Raw genomic sequence first — 24,262 nt, 5'->3', positions numbered from 1 at the left:
TCACAAGGTCCTCTCTCAACAACAGCGTGGATTTCAAAAGGGATTGTCGACTACAACTCAGCTTTTGTCAGTTGATTGATTGATTTGTGGGGTTTAACGTCCCAAAACCACCACTTGATTATGAGAGACGCCGTAGTGGAGGGCTCCGGAAATTTTGACCACCTGGGGTTCTTTAACGTGCACCCAAATCTGAGTACACGGGCCTACAACATTTCCGCCTCCATCGGAAATGCAGCCGCCGCAGCCGGGAATCGAACCCGCGACCTGCGGGTCAGCAGCCGAGTACCTTAGCCACTAGACCACCGCGGCGGGGCAGCTTTTGTCAGTTGTTCATGATATTTCTCAGCTACTTGACTCGTCCGGACAAGTTGACATGCTATTTTTCGATTTCAGTAAAGCCTTCGATAGGGTGCTTCACGGAAAATTAATCTGCAAGCTGAAGTGCATTGGTCTCCCTTCAAACATTATATCATGGAATCATGGATCCAGGCATACCTACGGCACAGGCAACAGTTCGTAGAAATTAAGCAATGCTCGTCCGTTGCGCGCCATGTAACCTTGGGCGTGCCGCAAGGCAGCGTACTGGGACCACTCCTATTTCTAATCTATATAAATGATATCTCCGAAAAACTCCCTAGTGACGTGCATGTAAATTTATTTGCGGATGACAGTGTCATCTTTAAAGAAATTACCTCGCAGAATGATCACCAAAGCTTGCAGAAATCAGTCACAGCTATTTCAGAGTGGTAGAGACTTTGGGGAATGGAAGACTTGGGGAAATGGTACAAAAAACAGTTTTGATGCGAGTAACAAGAAAAAAAGAACCTAGCATATTTGCTTAAGTTCTGAACGACACCATAATAACCGAGGTTGACCAGTATAAATACTTAGACATCACGTTTAATAACAAACTTACTTGAACATTCCCCTTCACTTTTAATGCTTACTAATAAAATAAGTTCACTAGAACATCGCCGTAAACTTAGTCGCCTACAATTCCTGCACAACATAATAAAAGGGAAAATTGGCCTTTAGAAGCCTCATTTTTGAGTGCCCCTAAACACACGGTCGACTAGACACAGACACAGCTTTTCTGTCACGCCTATATTCGCCAAAACTAAATCTAACATAAACAGTTTTTTCTGCGCACCATAAAAGAATGGAACTCTTTACCTGTTCAAATCATACAATCGGAAACCTTTACAAGAGAATTGGAAAACCACTTCTTTTAATATTTAGTGTTTAAACCTTTCTTGCAATTGTGTCGTGAATCCCATGCGTCTTGCACTGTACGTTTTTCTTTTTGCATTGTTAGTCTTTTTGTGAATGCCTTGTCATTGTATTATTGTATTTGCCCCTCCTGCATGGGCCAGCATATTGGCCTGCAGTATCGAAAAATAATAAATAAATAAATAAACTAAACCACAGTCTTTGTTGCAGCGGTTCTCTGCTGACCACATTTTAAACTGCGACGAAACTGGCTTGTTTTAAAAGCTGCTGCCGGAAATAACACTCGCTTTTGGTGGTGACGCATGTTATGCTGGCAAGCATAGCAAAGAACAGCTGACCGTTCTTGTCCGCTGCAACATGTCTGGCAGCGAGAAACTTCCTTTGTTAGTAATCAGGAAGTCCAAGAGCCCGAGGTGTTTTAAAGGGACAAGGCTGCCCGTGTTATATTGTCACGGGGTCGTGACATGGCTGAAGACAGGATACTTTTTGTTGGGATTTACCAATTTGTTTGGGCGAACTTGTGCCCAGCAAACCAAAAGTCCGATTACAGTAGCAGTCTCGCACAGATAGCAGTGAACGGAGCGTCGGCCGTCGATCAACTACTGACAAGCGGCAAAGTGCGTCGGCATTTATACTCTTGCCATCGAATGTTCTAGCGTTATCGCTGGCGGTGGCGTAAGTTCCAAAATAATCCGTACAGTTCGCAGAGTGGGCGTGATCTTATCGGTATGATCTACTAAAGTCCGGAAGCTTCTCGAAAACTGCACGCGCATTTTGCACTGAGAATTGTGTAGTGTTTTGGGGCGATAACAAAACTTGAGAAATGGAACGTGGCAATATGAAGCCAACGAAAAGGCATGGGTAACGCAGCAGTTGTTGAAGAGTTACGTCGGCAGGTTGGACAAGAAGTTTGAACAACAGAACAGACGTGTTCACTTCGTTGACAAGTACGCTGCTCATGGTCACATCAATAACTTGAAGGCTATCCAGCAGGAATTCATGCCGCCCAACACGACTGCGATTCTCCAACCGATGGACCAAGGCGTTATCCGTAATCTGAAACTTTTGTACCGCTCTATATATACTCAACTGCATGGTGCTGCACTTGGAAAACGGGAAAGGCTACAACGTTGACCTTCGGTCTGCTGTCGGAATGCTTGCGGACGCATGAAGGGCAGTAGGGAGTTTTAGAATAGCACACCACGAGCCCTTGCGCTGCGGTTGCTGCCGCTGCGCATGTGTCGTATTGCGAGTCGGCGTTCACATTCGCGGACCGCACGCAAAAAATCCGAAATTGCGTGCGGTGATGGCGGCCCGCATGTGGCCTGCAAGCACTGGTTTCGAGGCTACGGTGTCACTGCGATCGTGCGTTGTGGTTCGCAGCAGGGAAAACGCTATTCTAAAACTCTTATCGCACTCGCTTCGACGGCAACGCCCACAGTGCTTGCAAACAGTATTCTAAAACTCCCTAGTAACGCAAGACACGCTTCGCAACTGCTTTCGCCACGCGGACTTCGTACTCGACACAGAGGCAGCAGACTTGCTTGAAGAAAGCGATAGCGCGACTGACTTGTGCACTCTCATGGACGATGTTATCAACGACCTCCGCTCTGCTGGTGCTTCCATGCCCCAGAAATAACTTTCGAGCGGTTTGTGGACGCGGACAACAAGCTCGACTTCTGTGCAGAGCTAACCGACAACGAAATGGTCAGTCAGGTTATGGCGGATTCAGACAAATCTGATGTCGAAAAAGAGGAACCAACATCTGCGCCACCCACGACCGCCGAATTGATGCGAGCATTGATGGCGCTGTCATTGATGTACAGTGATGACATGACCCTTGCTCAGATCGAGGCAAATGTGATCACATGCAAGCGGAACGCTGTTCAAACAAGGATCAACAAGTTTTTAATTAAAGCCACTGCAGCTCTAACAGTGGCTGCCCTGACGGCACCCGCTGTCGGCTGCATGCATTTTTTTTAATGGCTCTTTTCAGAGCCACCCCACTGATGGTTTGGCAGAGCTCCGGAAGTCTGGTACTTCGACCTTGACCCTCTTGATCCAAGAAATATCAATGAAATGGTGCGTTTTTTGCTTGCATTGAGAAATATTAGCAAAATGGTGCATTTTTTTTGCTTTCATTGAAAATTATCAGTAAAATAATGCGTTTTTTTGCTTGCATTCATTTTTTTTCAGACTGCCCGAATTTTTGGACGGTTTTTCGCTCTCTAGAGGGTCCAAAAAATCGGCAGTTGACTGCACTGTTCATCTTTTAGCTGAATAAGGGTGCACACTCAGACAAGGACATAGGAGATCGTTCGACACCAAAGATAGTTCACACTTACCCAAACATTGCAGTTCGTGCGGTTGAAACCTGTTTGGAATGCTATTGTTTTATCCCCATCGGACCACCAGAGAGCTGATAGAGGTGTTTCACATTAGGAGGAGTGGGAAGGAATGCGTAAGCGCACCCTCCATAATGTTAACAACAAAAAAAAATTTTCATACCTCATGAGCACTCTGAAAATTTGATCTGAGGTAAATTGTTTTAAAGCCCCATTTTTGTTTTTTGCTATTTTACCTGCCAGGTCATGTGACAGAAGTGGTATATATTGCCACAGGTATGGAACAACGTTTAGCCATGCCAATGCGAGTATGTGCCATGGTGTGAAAGAAGAAGAGGACAGTTGGGGTGCTCGTGCTCTAACGTTCGGTTCCGCTCAACGTCCAGTGCTGCTCTTGTGAACAGACGTTGTGGTCGTTCTGTAATCACGTGACATTTTCTGGTGGAGGTGCTGGGTAGTGTTGTATGCACTGCAATCAGCAGCAAGGTCCCGACACTAGTCGCGACTTGGAAGAACCAGCTGACCTACGGCGCAGCAGGCGACAACTAGGCCTACCTCCTGAATTCGGACCATTTCCACAACTCGGCAGTACTATGGCTAGTGCGGGAACGCAAACCCAAGAAACATCAATGCTGCCTCCTCCATGGTTCTTCAACATCCCGGGAACTCTGAGCCGTTCCACGGTGACCCTTACGAGGACGTCGACGACTGGCTTGACGACTACAACCGTTGGGGCAGCGTCAACGAGTGGAACGAGCAGCGAAAGCTTCAGTATGTCTACTTTTATCTCGAGGACTCTGCGCGCACTTGGTTCGAAAACCATGAAGCCACTATGACAACCTGGCCAGAGTTTTGCAACCAGTTGCGAAATAGCTTCCGAAGCTCTGACCGAAAGGAACCAGCGGAACGGCTCCTCAATTCCCGAAACCAGCGTGCGAACGAGAGTGTTGCCATGTTCGTTGAGGACATGTCGCGGCTGTTCAGGCGAGCCGACTCCTCAATGACGGAAGAGAAGAAGGTGCGCCTCCTAATGTGGGGAGTGAAAGAGCAGCTGTTCGCGGGACTAGTGCGGAACCCTCCCAGCACTGTAGAGGATTTCCTCCGCGAAGCCACGACAATGGAGAGAATGCTAAGGCAGCCTTCGTACCAGTATGAGCGTCCTGGCAGTCTTTCGTCAGTGTCGACGGCCCTGCCAACAGCTGACGTCACGACTGTAAAAGACCTAACGGAGCTCGTGCGCAGTATTGTGCGCAAGGAGCTGCAAAAGCTGCACATGGTGTCTTCTCCGCCGCATGTTGCTGCTCTAACGAATGTCGTTCGTGAAGAGGTCCGGCAGCTGGTGCACCCCATGACGACTCTGCGTGCAGCCGAAGTCCAACCCATGACAGCCCCGCGTCCAGCCGAAGCTCCGCTATTAACGTACGCGGAAGCACTACGTACTCCTGCACCGGCTGTTGGCTATCCATCCCGTCCGTCCACCCTGCAGACGGCACCGTCATTCTGCTCGGGACCACCGCAGTACGGCAACCCACCCCTTACACGGAAATCCAGTGTATGGCGTGCTCCCGACAACCGGCCTCTATGTTATCACTGTGGTGAACCAGGTCACATGTACCGTGAGTGCACCTACAGGCACATGGGTCTTCCTGGCTTTCGTCCGGATGCTCGTCGACCCAGAGATGGTGAGCGGCCCCGTGCTATCGCCGAATACTTGGCAAGCCAGCGACCCTCAACCCTTCCGCGTCGCCGATCCCGCTCACCGTCTCCACGGCGTTCCACGTCACCTGGCCAACAATCGACCTTTGCGGACGTCCTTGCAGGAAGATCGCCTAGATCCACAAGCCCGCGCCGGGGAAACTAAGAACAGCGACCTCTGGGGGTGAGGCCACTGTTGATCGACCATTACAAGACCCTCCCCCGATCTGCCTGCCGACATCCGATGACATTCTTTCACCGACGTGTGCCATCGACGACAAACGTGTCTCTGCTCATATCTCTGTCCTTGTCGACAACCACCCACTGACCGCTCTGGTAGATACGGGTGCCGATTATTCTGTTATATGCGCTGACCTTGTTGCACAGCTAAGAAAGGTAACGACACCTGGGGGACATGAAACCAACCTCCGGACTGCGGGAGGTCACATATTGACACCACTAGGAATGTGCACTGCTCGCCTTCAAATTCGTGAGTCGACGTACATTGTTTCCATCATTGTATTGCGCGAATGCTCCCAAAACCTGATTCTCGGAATGGATTTTCTCCGTAAGCATGGAGCCATTATTGACCTTCGCGACCTGCTCATAACGTTATCTAACGACCATACAGCCCTACGAAAGGATACAGTTACGCCGACCACAACACTTCGAATTGCTGACGACACCATCGCACTTCCGCCGCGAGTCAGTATGTTGGTAACTGTGGAGAGCGACTGTGACAACAAGAGTAGTGACATCACGGAAACTAACCTCTCGGTGCTCTTGGCTCGGCAGATTTGTATTGCGCGTGCTATCGGACTCAGCTTCCGATCACAAATTTCGGCGGCCAGTACCAACACTTGGCAAAGCGAACAGCCATCGCGAACTTTGAAGCCATTGATGACGAAGAATGTTCCACTATTGCTCCGATTGCCACCGCTGCCGAAGGTAACACTGCATTAGCCAGTACAGTTGACGTGAATTGCCAGCTATCCTCTGCGCAGCAGCAGCAGATACGCATGATTTTACGTACGTTGCTTTGCGTCCACCTCCAAAATCAAGCAGACCCCAACTGTGACGCACCGCATTATAACGAACCTTACCGAACGGCCTGTACGACAGCACGCCTACCGCGTGTCGCAAAAAGAACAAGAGGCAATACGTTTTCAAGTGAAACAGATGCTCGACGACGACGTCATCCAACCCTCGAACAGTCTTCGGGCGTCACCCGTCGTACTTGTTAAAAAGAAAGACGGCACTCTTCGATTTTGCGTCGATTACCGGAAGCTCAACAAAGTGACAAAGAGAGACGTCTACCCTCTCCCACCCATAGATGATTCACTGGATCGACTTCGACATGCCCGATATTTTTCCTCAATGAATTTACGCAGCGGCTACTGGCAGATCGAGGTCGATGAACGCGACAGGGAAAAAACAGCATTCATAACTCCTGATGGCCTTTACAAATTCAAAGTGTTACCATTTGGATTGTGCTCTGCACCGGCAACGTTCCAAAAGATGATGGACACCGTCCTGTCCGGTCTGAAGTGGGAATCCTGCCTCGTGTATTTAGACGACGCCGTTGTTTTTTCCAAAACATTTGAGCAACATTTATGACTTCAGTCCGTCTTCGTCGCTATTCAATCCGCAGGCCTATCGCTAAAACTGGAGAAGTGTCGTTTCGGCTACGAAGAACTAAAGTTCCTCGGCCACCTAATCAGTCACGATGGCATTAGACCAGACCCAGAAAAGACCATGGCCGTTGCTGCATTTCCTCCACCTTCGAACAAACGGGATTTGTGCCGGTTTTTGGGTCTCTGCGCCTACTACAGGCGCTTTGTCCAGAGCTTTGCCAACATCGCTGAACCCCTTACTCGTTTAACGATGAAAGATACTCCTTTTTTGTGGGGTCCAGAGCAGAGAGCCGCTTTTTCTAAGCTTCAACAGTGCCTTCAGAGTGAACCCTTACTAGGGCACTTTGATGAAGATGCCACCACCGAACTTCACACTGACACAAGCAACATCGGTCTTGGTGTAGTGCTCGTCCAGTGGCAAGACGGCGCCGAGCGTCCCATCGCTTATGCTAGTCGCATTCTGTCATCTGCGGAAACTAACTATTCGACCACGGAGAAAAAATGCCTTGCTGTTATTTGGGTAATATCAAAGTTCCGACCGTATCTGTATGGCCGTCCATTCAGAGTTATTACGGACCATCATGCCCTCTGTTGGCTGGCCAATCTCAAGGACCCTTCAGGGCGCCTCGCGAGGTTAAGCTTACGTCTTCAAGAGTTTGAGGTTACAGTCGTCTACAAGTCAGGCCGCAGGCACACTGATGCTGATTGCCTTTCGCGCGCGCCCCTCGCGACGACATCGAGTGACGATGATACCGATGGCCATTTTCTTTGTGCAGTCAGTGAATCTGTCTTGGCCCAACAACAGTCGAATGATTCCGAGATCCGACAACTAATCAAATACCTTCAAGGTCACATCTCGAGTCCACCATTGGCATTCGCACGTTCAGGGTCAATTTGTCTCCACAACGACATCGTCTACAAAAAGAACTTCGAACCTTATGCGACTGAATACCTCCTCGTCGTTCCACCAGGGCTATGTGCCGACATTTTATCTGCCTGCCACGACGAGCCTTCCTCCGGCCACCTAGGATTCGCACGTACCCTTGCCCGGATTCGGACTCGCTACTACTGGCCAAAGCTCACCCAAGATGTCAAGCATTACGTTAAAACGTGCAATCATTGCCAGCGCCGTATAGCTCCACCTGTGTGCGCTGCTGGTTTATTGCAGCCTGTTGCACCCCTGTCACAGCCGTTTGAACGAATCGGCATGGACTTGCTTGGGCCCTTCCCGAAGTCACATAATGGCAACCGCTGGATTGTAGTCGCTACTGACTATTTAACCAGGTACTGCGAAACGAAAGCCCTACAACAAGGCACCACCAATGAGATTGCGCATTTTTTCATCAACAACATCGTCCTCCGCCATGGAGCGCCAACAGTTCTTATCACTGACCGTGGAACAGCCTTTACAGCCTAATTGATGCAAGACGTTACAATACTTATGGGAACAGCTCATCGCAAAACGACCGCATACCATCTACAAACCAATGGTCTCACGGAGAGATTAAACAAGACGTTTGCTGACATTCTATCTATGTACGTCGACCGCGATCACAAAAACTGGGATGCAATTTTGCCATACGTAACGTTCGCTTACAACACTGCGGTTCAAGAGACTACGGGTTTCACTCCCTTCCGGTTGCTTCACGGCCGAGAAGCAATTACGATGCTTGATGCCATGCTCTTGCCTGACATGACCGATATTCCTACTGATGCGAACGACTTTATCCGGCTCGCCGACGCGGCCGCCAGCTTGCACTCGAGCGGATCCGAAAACAACAACGAATCGACTCGCAGAGGTACAACTCCCGTCATCGCCATGTTATTTACCAACCCGGTGATCTGGTCTGGCTATGGATCCCCGTTCGCCAAAGGGGCCGCTCGGAAAAGTTACTTCACCGCTACTTCGGTCCTTATAGACTACTACGGCGCCGCACAGATGTCAACTACGAAATTCTGCTTGAAGACACAGCTAAGCGATCTCGATATTCCCAGCAGGCCGACATTGTTCACGTGTCGCGGATGAAGCCATACTACCCCCCGAGCCACCTGGCACTGCTTCATCATGCATCTTTGTGCATGTACGCGATTACTTTAACTTTTAATCCGCATTGGTCATCGGGGTGGTACTTTTTTTTTTGAAGGGGGCGGGGGTAATGCCACAGGTATGGAACGAGGTTTAGCCATGCCAATGCGAGTATGTGCCATGGTGTGAAAGAAGAAGAGGACGGTTGGGGTGCTCGTGATCTAACGTCCGGTTCGGCTCGACGTCCAGTGCTGCTCCTGTGAACAGACGTTGTGGTCGTTCTGTAACCACGTGACAATATGTACCTACCTTTCTTTAGATTAAACTTTAGTTGCAAGTAAGTGCTTTTGGTCTGTGCAATTTCCTGTTCTAGTGTCCCTGTCTGAATGAATGCACGCCCTTATTTCGTTAAAAGATGAATCAATACCAACTAGCCCAATTATCTATGCTACTGAAACCGAATATTAGTTCAATAAAGTTGTACTTCATGAAATAACATTTTAAATACAGCTAGGTGGTTATCACCAGACATGGTAGACAAACGCTATTACGTACAACTCTAAAGACTCTCATCGTCTTAAATGCATTTTTCTAATACGACTCCAAAAAGAAAGAGGTCATTTTTCTTCACAATCATTTATATCGCTGGGTGTATTATGATGACGCTTAGCTAGCCTAACAAAGCCAACCTCCTCCGGCACTCCCTTCCATCTCTCTCAGGCATCTGTGCTGGGACAAATGATTTAACAAACTTAGTTTTCCTTTGGCAGCGAAGATTTACATGGCTAAGGCTGTCTGTACACTGAAAACGCCCTAGTTTAAAAAAATAAAGACAAAAAAAACCATGACAGTGTGCTTACTGCATACGCTTAAGAGGATTCAAAGCCAAAAGCGATTTTGTTTTTATTGAGACAGCAATTATATGGGCATTGTCGACTGGTTTTTGTCGTCGGCCTCATGCTATGTGTAATATCCAAATTGATAACATCCCTCCGCTAAATCTATGTTTTACACACGGGTCAAAGCATGCGTGCAGGGACGACGAACGCAGCTGAAGCAGAGATAAAAACAATCACAAAGTGAATGACATTAGAGGAGCTTGCTCTGGGTTGTACCATTTCTGTAGGAAGGCTTCTTAACTAGCATGATGTGTACGTCGAAGGCAGCGTTGTCGGGCACGTCAATTGACACATTAACCACCTGCTCCTTAATGCCATACTGGCCACTGCCGTGAGTCAAATACCTACACTCATAAATGGCAGACGTGGAGCTATCAGGCGTTCTTCAACGGGGTTGAGAGCAGGCAGGTGAGAGGGCTTGGAAGGATATCAGTACATGTGCATAACACCACAAGCATGCGCATGAAGGTGCAGGTGGGGGGGGGGGGGGGGGTCTGGCTGCTTCCCTGGTACCCTAAGAAGAGAGACACAAAATCTGCCCTATGCATTCACATGCTAAGAATGGGGAGGGGGGGCACACAAAGTCTGTCTTGTACAGTGACCTATTAGGGAGGGGGGTGCTGCAATGAATCTACGCCACCCCTGAAACGAAATTCTGCGCGTGCCTGCGTGTAACACCCATTTTTATTTTTTATTTATAGATACTGCAATCTGTTCCCAGATCTTATCAGGGTGATTATACATTAAAAAAAATACAAACAAGCACACGCAAATTGCAGGCTTTCTTCAAACACTTGTAAGAATTCAAAAGGAACAAACACTGGTAACGAACAAATGAAGTAACACCAAGAAATTAATAACATATTCACATGTTTTTCAAACATAGCTATCAAAGGAATATCAGGGGGGGGGGGGGGCAAGGGGGGTGCGAGCCCCTCCCTACTGAGAAAAGTTGGGTCGACTGAGCCTCCCCACTTTCGACAGTGGTCACCCTTGGTACATGCAGGGGTAACCAAAAAGTAAGGCGAAGTTTTCCATCCCTACAAAAATTTTATGTTCTTACGAGAGAATGAAAATGTTACGAGGCAATGTTAATATATAGTGAAGTTTTGTCAACATTTCTGCTGTGATGATTTTCCTTGTAGGTTATTTGCGGTGCGGGCCGCCTATGCGAGGTTTTCGCATCTCGCATCTTGTGCTGTGGTATTGCAGAGCAGGCAAGCGCTGAACAGGGGTTCTATAATATAACATCACTTGTACATGCTTTTATTCTGCTTTGTTGATGCAGTTATGAAGTGGAACAAGCAAATTTTTTATGGACAGGTCAAAATTGTTTGCTGCTTTCAGAAAATAATTTTCTTCAAAAGGGCATATCATCGCCGCTGCTCTGTGGAAGCTATTGCGAGCCAATGAGGGTGACAAATCATTTTTGATGTTTAAGTTTTTCCACACTGAAACGCCAAATATTGTTTCCCCTTTAGTCTCTGATAAACCTAATCAGCCTTGCTTATTGCAATTTCAAAGTTGAAGCTATAGTGGCAGTAAAACGTGAAAGTGAAATGCAACTTTACAGAATTATTTACTGTACATTGATGAATGAGGGTTTGCCGAATGTATGTTTTGGTGTTTAGCAGCTATAGCCCCGTTTATTGCCTATGTATCCTCGTCGACGCTTGGTACATTTCTATCCCGACGACTAACATCCGTGATAAATTTATTAAACGAACTCTCTGTAGATGTACCTCCTAAACATAATCAGAGAGAGGCAACATGAGCGTCGCATAATACAGGCAGAAATTGGGCTAAGGGTGCCATTCCTCGGCCTTGGCCTTTTAAAGTGTGAACTTCGTAGTATCTAAGAAAGCGCGTCGTGTCACCTCTGTGTGTGCAATTTATATCAAAGTGCAAGTGCGTCAATTAAGTTCTCTCTCTCTCTCTCTCTCTCTCTCTCTCTCTATATATATATATATCTTGACGCGTGTCTACAGTTGGATGAAAACGATGATGGGGGATTTAGTGGACACGAAGTAGTGGGCCTCTAGCTTCACTCGAAACCAAAGAAGACGATCTTGTGGCTCAGCTGTTGAGAACACCCTGCTTTCGTTGTCTCACGTTGTACCTGTGTTTTGTTCGCGTTGTACCGCGACACTAGTGGAGGTGCTGGGCCGCAACCGTCTGATGCTCCACACGCCCGCTGGGAGCCGTTCATCGAGTCCAGACGCATTGTCACTTGTAGAAACTCTGGTGCATCGCTCCAGTCGACGGTTGCGAGGCCTCGCGCCAGAGCTCACTCACTCGCCGGAAACTGCTAGGCACCGCACACCTCAACCAATGGCCAACGCAAGCCCGCAACAGGTGCCCCAAGGCAGCTTTCCGACGCACTCATCTCAGGTGACCATCTTTCAACCTCTCGTTCCCAATCGCTTTAGTGGCCGTGCCCATGAGGACGTTGATGACTGGCTTGACCACTACGAGCGTGTTGCCAAGGTCAATCAGTGGTCGGAACACGAAAAGCTTTCTTGCGTCTATTTCTACCTTGACGACGGAGCTCGTACTTGGTATGAAAATAGAAAAGGCAATCTGTCAGCTTGGCCCGACTTTCAACAGAAGTTCGTCGATACCTTCGCCAATGTCGATCGAAGAGACCGTGCGCAGCAGTTATTGGAGCTACGGGTTCAAAAACCCAACGAAACCATTGCAATGTTTGCCAAAGACATGACTGGTCTCCTTCATCGAGCTAACCCGCACATGACGGAAGATAAAAAGTTGAGTTATCTCATGCACGGTGACAAGGAACAGCTTTTTACCGGGCTACAGCGCAGCCCTCCAAGTACCGTGATTGACTTCATTAAAGAGGCTACGGTTATCGAGCGAGCCCTTCATCAACGCTGCAGGCAATATGACCGCATATCCAGCAATGTCCCAATCAATGCTATTGCGATGACGTCTGAGTGTCAGAGCTCCTTGCGAGATTTGATTAGGGAGATAGTTACCGAAGAACTATAGAGGTTACGGATTCCGGTTGCTGAAAATCCCATGGCATCGATCGCTGAAGTCGTACGCGACGAAATCCACCAAGCGTTGTCTACGGCTGGTCCTGATGCTCAACAGCGTCCTATGAGCTACGCTGCCACTCTTTGACGTTCATCACCTGCTATGCCGACGATGTACCACCAGGTGCCAATGGCCCCTTGGTCTCCGCCGCAAGAGCAGACACTGCATCAACCCTTCACGCTTCAGCCATACAACCAGCCGTCCACAGCCACCCCATGGGCATTGACGCCAGAGGAGATGCTCAGGCGTCCACCGAACCGAAAAACAGATGCATGACGCACAGTTAACAGACGCCCACTATGCTATCACTGCGGAGGTGCAGGTCATATTGCCCTTCATTGCTGGCATCGAGGTGATTCACTCCGTCCTCATTGACCTTGGTTTGACGGTCGACATTCCATTGGCGAATACACTCCACGCCGTGACGACACCTCTTTTTATGGAGCCAGTTCTCACTTTGTGGACGGCTATACCACTGCAGAGAAGGACACTGTGACTGCCGACTTTAGTGTTCTTCTTGACAGCCAGAAAGTGACAGCTTTAGTCTACACTGGTGCAAACCTTTCTATTATCAGTCAGGACCTCGTCAACAGCCTCAGAAAAGTTAAGACGCCCTGGACGGGCCCTCATATAAGAATGGCTGGGGGCCAGTTATTGATGCCCTCTGGAAGATGTACCGCAAGAACTGACATCAGAGGTTCTCTTTTCACTGCGTCGTTTTTCGTTATCGCTGCAGGCTGCAGAGATGTAATTCTTAGCGTGGATTTTTTACGGGAATATGGAGCCTTGATCAACATACCAGAGAGCTTGACTACGTTTTGCAACAGTTCAGGCTTACGCAATCGTGATCAATTGTGCTTCGAAGCAGCCTGGTCCCTATGTGAAAGGATCGACTTCTGCATTCGACACATGGCCCGACCTCGGGCAAGTCAAGTCAATGCCCATGTTGAGTGTACTGATAGGCTGTCAGAGCCGAGCCTCTAAAACTAGTGAGTGCATTGGGCACGATACACGTGGTGATGAGGACACTGTGTCAAACTTTCGAGGAAGATTATAAACGTGTTTGATTGAGCTGTGTTGAGTGCCGTGATACTGCTTTTCTTGACAAAGCTGTCAGTTGTGATTAATTACTGTTAAATAAATAAATTTCAGTCAACAAGCTTTGTTTCTTTTACTGTAATAGTCCAGCACTGTCACCTCTCTGTTGATTGATACAGTATATATACACGAGACCTTGCAGGTGTTTTTCTTTTGATGTATGGAAATATCATGAAAATAAGTAAACCGTAAGTAGTATCACTGCCCGCAGTACCGAACCGGCCACGCAATCGTTGTTCTGAAAAAGTCCTGAAGTGTTGTTTTGAGGATGTGCTGAGGTTGTTATGTGTATGGACAAGGGGACGGAATTAGTGCCATTCTAGTACCATAAGAGGGCATTCTGAGGGCGTCCTAATGTCCTCACGGAGGCATACTTAGGACGTCCTGAGGTTGTGTTTGTGTTGTCTGGGTAAGGGCGGCTGCGATCCCCGGCGTGCTTGCTAACTCAGTGAGTATCAGTGCAGTTTCAACGCGAAGGGACTATGTGAAAAGAGCATTTCACCCAGGAGCGGCCGTATGCTCACACCAACGTTTTTTTTTTGTAGGAGTTCCACAAAATCAGATCCCAAAGAGTTAGCTGCCAGCCTTACTCTTTATAAGATAACAATTTTTCGCTGTCGCGATCATTGCATTGCATTGAACGCGCCGCTATTTTCCAGAACTAATTGGCTAATCACGAAAGCTACCAGCCTGCGAACTTGCGGCTCAGAGCAAGAGAGAAGCGTGTGACGAGTCGACCTCCAAAGATCCGTCGTCATCATAGTCTCAAAAAATTTCCATCAGCGCCTAATCTGACATCCCCTCGATGGTGAGGACACAATAGTCCTGAATTAAGAAAAGTCACTGTTTCGCCGCAAGGGCGAAGCAATGTATGCGATAACAACAACTTGGAATGTAACGCTTAGAATGGCAAGCAGATCAAAATGTGCAGCGCACTGCTCACACACAAATGACGCATGAAAACAATATACAAAGGACGACAGCAAACTAACAAAGTTTACTGCTAGACACTTAACGAACTGTTAAAACAAAAACGAGGCACGAAACGTAATGAGTGCAAACTAACAAGCGCCTCAATTGTTCGCTGTGTTTAAAAAGTGCACTCTTTACGCAAACGACGCCTGTCCAGCAAGCGAAGTGATCTGTGTGCACTCGGCAACTAAATGCAATCGTTCTGGTAAAAGTGGAAAGCGCACGATTCTCCCCATCGAAGGATAAGTGCCCTCGCACACGCATCTACCCCCCTCCCCATTCGCAAAACAAAGTATGCGTGGGCGATTAGCGTGCGTTGGCGCACCGTGACAAGCTCGGCGCATAGCGCGGGTGGCTTTTCTTTTAGGGTTTTCATATATATAGACACGTATACATATACGATGACTGACGGCGCAGCAGCGGTGAAAAACCAGAGCCGAGGCTGTCCATAAACATGATTGCTATCACAATAAAAGAAAAGAAAGCAAAGGTGAACATCGTCGGGGGCCGCACCATGAGCGCGCAGTGAAACTATGCACACGTTAAAAAGTTAAAAAGAAGGCTGCTACACTTGCACGCTCGTCGGAGCAAGCAGGAGGGAAACCACCAAGGCGCAATGATCCACCGCCTAATCCAGAAGTTGTATTCACGAATATGAAACACTTTTCCCAGGAAACATCACCGAACATCATTTCACCACACATCAAAAATTGTACGAATATAAAAGCCTTCTCCAAGAAAAAATCACCACACATCATTTCACCCCACATCAGAAGTTGTATTCACAAATATGAAAGACTTCTCCCTGGAAAGATCCCCACACGTCATTTGTGAAGACTTTAATACCCACAATGAAATTTGGGGCAGCTCACACACTTGTTCTCGAGGAGCTAAGCTTGCAGGGCTGCTCTCAAAACATTCAATTGAACCTCTAAATGACGGCAGCATCACTTTCCTACGAGGCACCACGACTACCAGCAGCATTTACATGACCTTCGTAACAAGTTCAGTCGCTTGCCACTTTGACTGGTGGACAGACTTGGAAATGAGTGGGAGTGATCACTACCCAATCATAATATCAGCTGCTGGAGCAAATATGACATCAAAGAGAAGTGTCATGAGATCCACAGATTGGAATGCGTACAAAGACGCAGCAGGAAAGGGAATCACTGCCACTACAAAGGTTGATGAATTACTCGCTACGATGACTCATTGCCTAAAAGAATGCACACACGTTTCAACTAAAAACGACAGATTTCCGTCAAATGATGAAGAGCTTAAAAGACTGTGTGCTATTCGCAGGCGAGCTGAATGAAAATTTCTGCGCACAAAGAGTTTAGAAGACCTCCGAGTCTGCCTACGGACACAGCGTCATATTCGGCGCTACCCGGATAAACGTAGCTGGCAAAGATGGTGTGACTTTTGCTCAACATTAGATTTTCCCTCAACCTGCATCCAAAATCTGGCGGGTTTTTAGAGGCATGCGCATGCCACTCCAGCAGCTTCACTCTTTCGCCGCACTCTCCCTGCACGAACGAAAATGCCTTAAAGAGCTCTCAGAAGGATATTGCACGCTACTATCAACCAATTCAACGCTTTGGACCTCATCTGCAGGTAACCAGCCTGGCAACTCACGGGTGCCAGTGCCAGCACTAGACGTACCTTTTACAACTGAGGAACTGAACACTGCTATCGGTGAGTCAAACAGAAGCACATCACCTGGCCATGACGAAGTAACCTATGAAGCCATTGCAAAGCTACCCCACGCGTCCTGCCTACGACTCCTGGAATATTATAACTCCTCGTGGATGCCTGGAGTGGTCCCCACTGATTGAAATCTGGCGAAAATAGTGCCCATTTCGAAACCTCGTAAGCAGCCAACAAGCTACACCTCTTTCCGGCCTGTCGCTCTACTGAGTTGCGTTGGCAAACTCATGAAGCAAATGATTCACAAACGATTGACATGATTCCTAGAAAGCCGCAATGAGTTTCCGCAAGAAATGAATGGGTTCCGCCAAGGCAGCTTGGCTATCGACAATGTCATCGCATTTGTCTCTTCCCTTGAAAAGGACTTCTTGGCAGGTCGAATCTTGACAGCCGTATTCCTTGACATCAAAGCAGCTTTCGACCAAGTTTTTCACCATGCCATTCCCGCAACCATGGAAGATCTTGGCCTAGGAGGGAATCTATACAAATGGATTGAGGACTATCTAGAAGAGCGGCAAATATATATGAGCACTCCAAATGGTCGCACATAGTTCGATACAGTAGAGAAAGGTGTACCCCAGGGTGCCGTGCTCAGCCCGCTCCTTTTCGACCTTATCCTGATACACATAACGAAATCACTTCCTCAAGAAGTACACATCACGATTTACGCTGATGACATCTGCATCTGGAGCGCTTCAAGGTCACGTTGCATCACCAAACAGCAACTTCAAAAGGCTTTACAGAACATCTCCACATATCTAGCGCCCCGAGGCATGCACCTTTCACCAGAAAAGAGCACAGCCATTGCTTTCACGAAAAAGAAAGTGAGCAAGTACGCACTACTCCTTGGTGGATGGCCGTTGACTTATGTATGATCTCAAAGATTTCTGGGTAACATCCTAGACAGAAATCTTTCCTGGTCTCCTCAAGTGAAGAAACTTCGAACTAGAATAGTAGCAGCCACTCAACTCTTCAAATTCATGGCTCGAACACGATGGAGATGTAGTTGCCGCTCAATGGTACTGCTTCAAAAAACATACATTGAAGGAACATTATGCTATTGTCTACCGGTGCTTCACTGATTATCCTCAGCAAATAAGAGAATTTCGGAAGCCGCACGCAACAGCCGCCTACGAATATGTCTAGGGCATCGAAAAGCTCATCAGCATTGGGAACTGTAGCGGAAGCAGGATGTCTCCTACTGAATGTCATCTGTATTACAAGGTAAAAAGAATTTCCTGTACAGAGTTCACCTAACGCACAGCGATTCTTCGTTCAGCCAAGCTCTGTGAATGCTTTAACTCTCCCCTGTTAATCAGCCACAAAAATTAATGCCTGCAACATTTCCTCCCTGGACACTTTCGTCTCTAACTATAAAAAAAGCTGTACCTGGCATCAATGGGGCAAAGAGAAGAATGTCACCGGCTGTGCTGATGCAGACTACTCTCCTCTTCTTAGCCGAGAAATATGCTCAGCACTCGCACATTTACACCGACCCCTCAACCACCCAGGAGACTTCCGCTTATGGACTTTATATCCTTTCGACAAGACAAATGCTATCCTGTCGACTACAACCGAAGACATCCTCGACAGCAGCAGAACTGCATGGCATCAAAGAAACTGTTCTTTACATCTTGTGCCAAACGCCGGATCGATAAGCAATTTTCACCGACTCCAAAGGAACACTGCAGATATTGTCCAACCTCCTAAAGAAAACAAATTCTCACCCCATCTCATACGCCATAGCATATCTACATCACCTGGCTGTGATCTCAGAGAACTCTATCCCATTTCAGTGGATACCGGCTCATTGTGGAATATGCGCCAACGAAAAAGCAGATGAAGCAGCAAGAGTTTTCAACACCACAATTACAGACGAACTTATTTCACTAAATTAGATGCAGCTTTGATGGCCAAAACACTTACGATTGAAGAAAATAAGAGACGCTGGAACTTTCCGACCCATCATTATGCCTTCCTTCCCTCAATCGACCCCTATCTGAGAACAAGACTCTCATTGAAAATTCCTCACCATCTGGAAATGCTATACCATCGCCTGTGTCTAAACAGTGCCTATGTTAACAGCCTACGGTACCGCTTCGGTCAGTCAGCGAGTCCGTATTGCAACAACTGTGGCTCAATCGAACATATATTGAGTGGAACATATATCATGAAACATATATTGTTTGATTGTAGAGCGTGTGCAGCGGAGCGTGCGCTTTATGAACTTTGCATGCATTCTATAACAGAGAGAACTTTCCCCTTGACTGTGTATTCGGACCTTTCGACTGCCTCACTTCACAGAGGCGTGCTATGAAACTTTTGTTTGCGTACTTGGACAGTATCGGTCAGCTAGATAAGCTGTAGCTGTAGCTTGACACCACGAAAAAACTATTAACGCGCGTCCTCATTTAATGGTCAAAGAGATGGCCTTTTCCTTTCTTTTCTTTTCATTCTATCTTTTATATTAACAATTTGTATTTTTTTCTCTCTCTCTTTTTACTTGTACTTTCATTCCTCGATCCCCTTCCCCACGCAGAGTATCAAGTCAGCGAATTTCACATGCCGCTAAATTCTCTGCATTTCAATAAAGTGTTCTCTCTCTCATTATGGAGTGTTCAGTGGAAGTTGGAGGCACAGTAGTTAGACAGGACACTGGCAAACTTTCCCAGGAAATGAAGAATCTCATTAAGAAGCATCAAAGCAGAAAGTCTCAAGTACAACAGACAAAATAGAACTGGCAGAGCTTTCGAAGTTGATTAATAAGTGTAAGAGATTCGATGTAAGAAGGTATAACATGGAGATAATTGGCTCTGAAAAATGGAGGAAGCGTCGAAGCAGTGAAGAGGAAGCTTGGGATATACAAAAATTGGATGTATGCACTAAGGAACAAAGAAGGCAAAATAACTACCAATATGAATATCATAGTTAAAATAGCGAAAGAGTTTTAAAGAGATCTGTACAGTAACGGGGACAAGCACGACCCTAATAATATAAGAAGAACTAGCAGTAACCAAGATGACACCCCACCAGTAATGATAGAAGAAATCAGAAAAGCCTTGGAGAGCTTGCAAAAAGGCAAAGCTACTGGTGAGGATCAGGTAGCATCAAATCTGCTGAAAGATGGAGGACAGATTGTGCTAGAACAATTAGCCACCCTGTTTACGAGGGGTCTCCTGGCGGGAAGAGTACCAGAATCTTGGAAGAATGCTAACATCATGTTATTACATAAGGAAAGAGATGACAAGGACTTGAAGAATTACAGGCCGATCAGCTTGCTCTCCGTAGTATTCAAGCTATTTACAAAGGTAATGGCTAACAGAGTTAAGAAAACATTTGAATTCAATCAACCAAATGAACAAGCAGTATTTCGAACAGGCTATTCAACAATCGACCACATTCATATTACCAATCACGTAATAGAGAAATGCTCAGAATACAGCCAACCGCTATACATAACCTTCACTGATTACGAGGAGGCATTTGATTCAGTAGAAATATCAGCAGTCATGCAGACACTGCGGAATCAGGGCGTCGATGAAGCATATATAAACATCTTGGAAGAAATCTACAGGGGATCAACTGCTACCATAGTGCTTCGTAAAGAAAGCAACAGAATACCATTAAAGAAGGGTGTAAGGCAGGGGGATACAATCTCCCCAATGCTATTTACAGCGTGCTTTCAACATTCCACCGCGTGTTACGTGTATGACTACGCGCCTTCTTCACCTCATTCGCACATCGTATGGATGTCACGGCCGTCACAGCCCTGCAGCGACGAGCGGTTTATTAAAGTTGAAATGAGAGGTGAGTAAATATCAGCAGTACTTGTTTTTGCCCTTGTTCTCTCAGTGCCATATGCGAATTGGCGGTCAAGTTTACGGGGCGAAAAAAGCGCATGTTTTAAAAAGCGGGCGCTACGTAGTCCTAGCTCATCCCCGTGAGATTGACATGGCGTAGTCTCCTGTTACAAGTAATAGCCGGACATATTCGAAACATTCTTCGGTACAGTGTTTGAGCACCGACTTGATTCGGCATAATTTTTTAAATTAGCGATACACTGTTTTAAAACTTGAAATGAACTAAAACGACCCGGTCCGAAGGACAGGTGCCCAGCCGCCTGTTGTGTATGTTGACACGTGGTGCACGGCCATTTCGTGTTCGCTTCTTGCAAGACTGCCTGTCACTGACGACGAGTGCATCTCGCTAATGCACCATGCGATTCAGAGCTGACGCCAGCACTTTAATAATCAATTCGAAATTATAAACTGGTGCATGCAGTCATACTTAAAAGGTAAAATAGATATAAAGGCAGGTGACGAATGTGAGAAAGTCATGGGTCATCTACCATTGACATTCAGCCGCGCCTGTATCATTTTTTCTTTTACGTAATGCTTTGACGCAATAAGGTTCCTCTGTATTGTTGGGTCTACTCTAATGGAATTATACTTTTGAAAAAAATGTTATGATAAACTTTTAGCTTCAGTGACTTTGGGATTTTATTTATCGATATTGAGAAAGTTGTCATTTCAAATGTTGGCACAGTTCGAAAGATGTGGTTAGTCAATAATTACGCAACATTGGCGAGCGATGCTATTCTGAATATAATGATTTCTTCAGAATTTTCACTTTATAATCTGTCGTAAATGATCTATATTAAGCTAAATGTATTGTTAGTTACGGATATCTGTTCTATTTTCTTGCATGGAGTGAGTGCCACTCGTCAGACTATTTATAAATTACACAAAAACACACGATTCTTCCAGTTGTCAAACAGAATATTTATGAAATGTACGCCAAAAAGTGCTGTTTACAAGAAATAATTGGGCCTAAATACTTACTGGGTTTTGTGAATATTAATCACAATTTTCTACAACAAAGGCATTGGCAGTCCTACAAGTACTTCGTAAAAAGTGCAATGAATATTTTGATGAACTGATGCTGTTTTGTAAGGTCAAGATTATCCTTCTGTTGGCACCACAACCACTGCATATAGTAGAGGCTTTTTCAAAGCTTCTAAACATGTATTACATTTATCAATTTTCTAATTTATGCATTGCTTTTTTTTACAGGTCAGCTATTTGTTCCAAGAAAGTGTCAGCAGTACTGAATACGCTGTGCACAGAAAGCTCCATCATTTTGTACTAATGTGGTTACAAGGAAGTACTGCTGGGCCGCTGAGAACAATTTTCCATTTAAAAGCCTGAAAATTTGATGCTGCTTTTGCTTGGTGAGCATCAACAGAAAACAAATAAATTGGTTTTGCTTCGCCTTTTATTGGCAACATCTTTATGACCTTTTGTTATGTAGACTTCTCGATGCTGTGATATTTTGGTTGCTGTTCTTTAGAAAATGTTTCACTAGGACCAGAATATTACACATACTGCATCACTGATGTTTGTTTGACAACTTGACCTACTAATACAATTTTTTTTTTTCGGTTTATATATGCGGTCCTCCTGAAAAAAGCCAACTTGTGCCATCTGGAGCAAAATTGAGCATTGAAACAGTTTCACTGCCACCATATTCACCACCTAAATGTTGTATAATCTTATTTCCTGTTCTATCAGCTTAGCAATTTGTGGGAGCCGGGAGCCAGAGCACATAACCAATTTCATTGTTTAAACAGTTAGCTGCACGACTAAGCAGCAGGACTGCTCAATAATGAGCATTAAAATAAAATAAAGCATTGACAACAGAAGCTACACAACAAAAACAACCTTCATAAATAAAGGTGCATTGACTACTTCAGTAATGTTTATAAATATAAAGGTACGTGCATACAAAAAAAAAAAAACGTGGACACTAGACAGTGCTTCTGCGCCAATGCTGCTTCCAGAATGCTATCAGCAAAAAAAATTACCTTTTTTTCAATTGAAAGAATGTATGTTCTAAAATCAGTGAGGACAAGGAATTTTTTTTCAATTGTTTGTCTTCATAGGGATCTCTCATGACTGCACACTACTTTGTAATAAAAATGCATCATGCAATTCAAGTATTTTCTTCCCGTCTGTACAGGTGCTGTCATCCTCATAATCATGCATAACCAATTAATTTCGCAACAAATGTTCCTACTGTGTGTTTTGTTAAAAATTGGTGAAAGCGGTTGCCTAAGAGATGGCTTATTAAAGAAGAGGACTTCATGATGTTTTTTTTTCTCTCCGATCTTCCAGATGATATATACCCTGTTCATCAAAACTGACCCAGCTGTTTTGGACGTAACACAAGAATGGCTCATGTTTGCTTCAGATCAAGAAGGTGCACCTATGCGAGAAGGCATGCCACTACGATAGGTTACTTTAAGAGAAGCCCAAGCAACACTTTAGAACCACAAAAGTTCGCGAAATGAAAAAAATGGCATATTGCCTTATATATATTGCGTGTAAAATAACCCTGCAGCACAAAAAATATTTGTCTTCTTAGTTCTCAAGGGGGGGGGGGGGGGGGACATGAAAAATCTAGAAAAAACTAGCTGGGGCATCAAATTATAGCCAAGAAAAAAAACAAATAAATGAGCCAGAAATTAGCCAAAATGCTTGGCTCCCATGCAAGAACATGTTTGGCTATTGCATGATATTCCAACGCAGTGCACACCATGGAAAGGGGTGTTTTCAATTATTTTCCAAGCACGGCCTTCCTTTGCTTGGCCAATAGTAGGCTTATCACACTTCCCAAGCACATACTTCCCTTGGCCTCCAATAACTTTCCAAGCATGGACAGCTTGGTCACAGATGACTTACCATGCTTGGCCCTAGCGAATTTTGCTGGTATGGTCTCGAGGCCTTCCACGTTGCTAAAAGAAAAGATAAGCGATATACTGAATTATTTCATGATCCCCTTCAAGTTCGATGTGCCTGGGATCGACTATAGTGGGTACCTTGGATGTGCGGTGGCGTAACCAACATACAGTGGGTGTATCGTGTTTACCTTGCATGTGGTGGGCTCGACAATGTACAACGCACTATGGACAAACCTAGATGGTTCACCTCTAAAAGAGAAAGGACGAATCTGTCTCAATATCGAGTGGATTGCTGCATACTAATTAGTCGAACCCCCAAAAAGCTCAGGTTATAGCCAGAGCTTCCTTGTCAATACTTCAAGCGCAATTACTTCAAGATGAATCCCTTACTTTTCAATTTTGTAGTGGCTAAAGCACTAGGCTGCTTACTTGCCTGTCGCAGGATCAAATCCCGGCCGCGACGGTAGCATTTTTAATGAAGGTGGAAATGCTTGAGACCTGTGTACTTAGATTTAGACGCACGTTAAAGAACCCCAGGTGGTAAAAATTTCCAAAGCCCTCGTATCGCGTCTCTCAAAATCATATGGTGGTTTTAGAATGTTAAACCCCAAACGTTTTCATTACAGTCTACTCTCCTTACAATAGACCAATAAAATCTTGCAAAATGAGTCCGTTTTATCCAAACTACGTAATATTCAAACTTTCCGGAGCGAGGGGGAGGGTGCTTTGCCGTGTCACAATTGTTCTGATTTTGCTCAGCAGTATGGGGCAGGCTAGTTCTACTGGTGAACACTGAATGCATTCGCCAGCATGTTTATAAAAGGCCTAATTAATCACAAAATTGCATTGCAGTGCCATTACAG

The 24,262-nt window shown here is 45.9% G+C and overlaps 1 protein-coding gene across 32 annotated transcripts in view; it reads right to left on the bottom strand.

Moving 5' to 3' along the window:
* lili (LMBR1-like protein lilipod) overlaps positions 1-24,262 on the bottom strand; it is a 742,764-nt gene that overhangs the window by 363,439 nt on the left and 355,063 nt on the right. Inside the window, exon 10 of one of the 32 annotated variants that reach the window (XM_075894083.1) lies at positions 10,034-10,061. The exons of the other annotated variants lie outside the window; for them this stretch is intronic. Coding sequence (XP_075750198.1) covers positions 10,034-10,061 — 28 coding nt within the window. The remainder of the gene's footprint in view (positions 1-10,033; positions 10,062-24,262) is intronic. 32 annotated transcript variants of the gene reach the window in all.

The sequence above is a fragment of the Rhipicephalus microplus genome, chromosome 4 (genome assembly GCF_043290135.1).
Source record: "Rhipicephalus microplus isolate Deutch F79 chromosome 4, USDA_Rmic, whole genome shotgun sequence".
Classification (NCBI taxonomy): Eukaryota; Metazoa; Arthropoda; class Arachnida; order Ixodida; family Ixodidae; genus Rhipicephalus; species Rhipicephalus microplus.
This window is presented reverse-complemented; position numbering and strand designations above follow the sequence as displayed.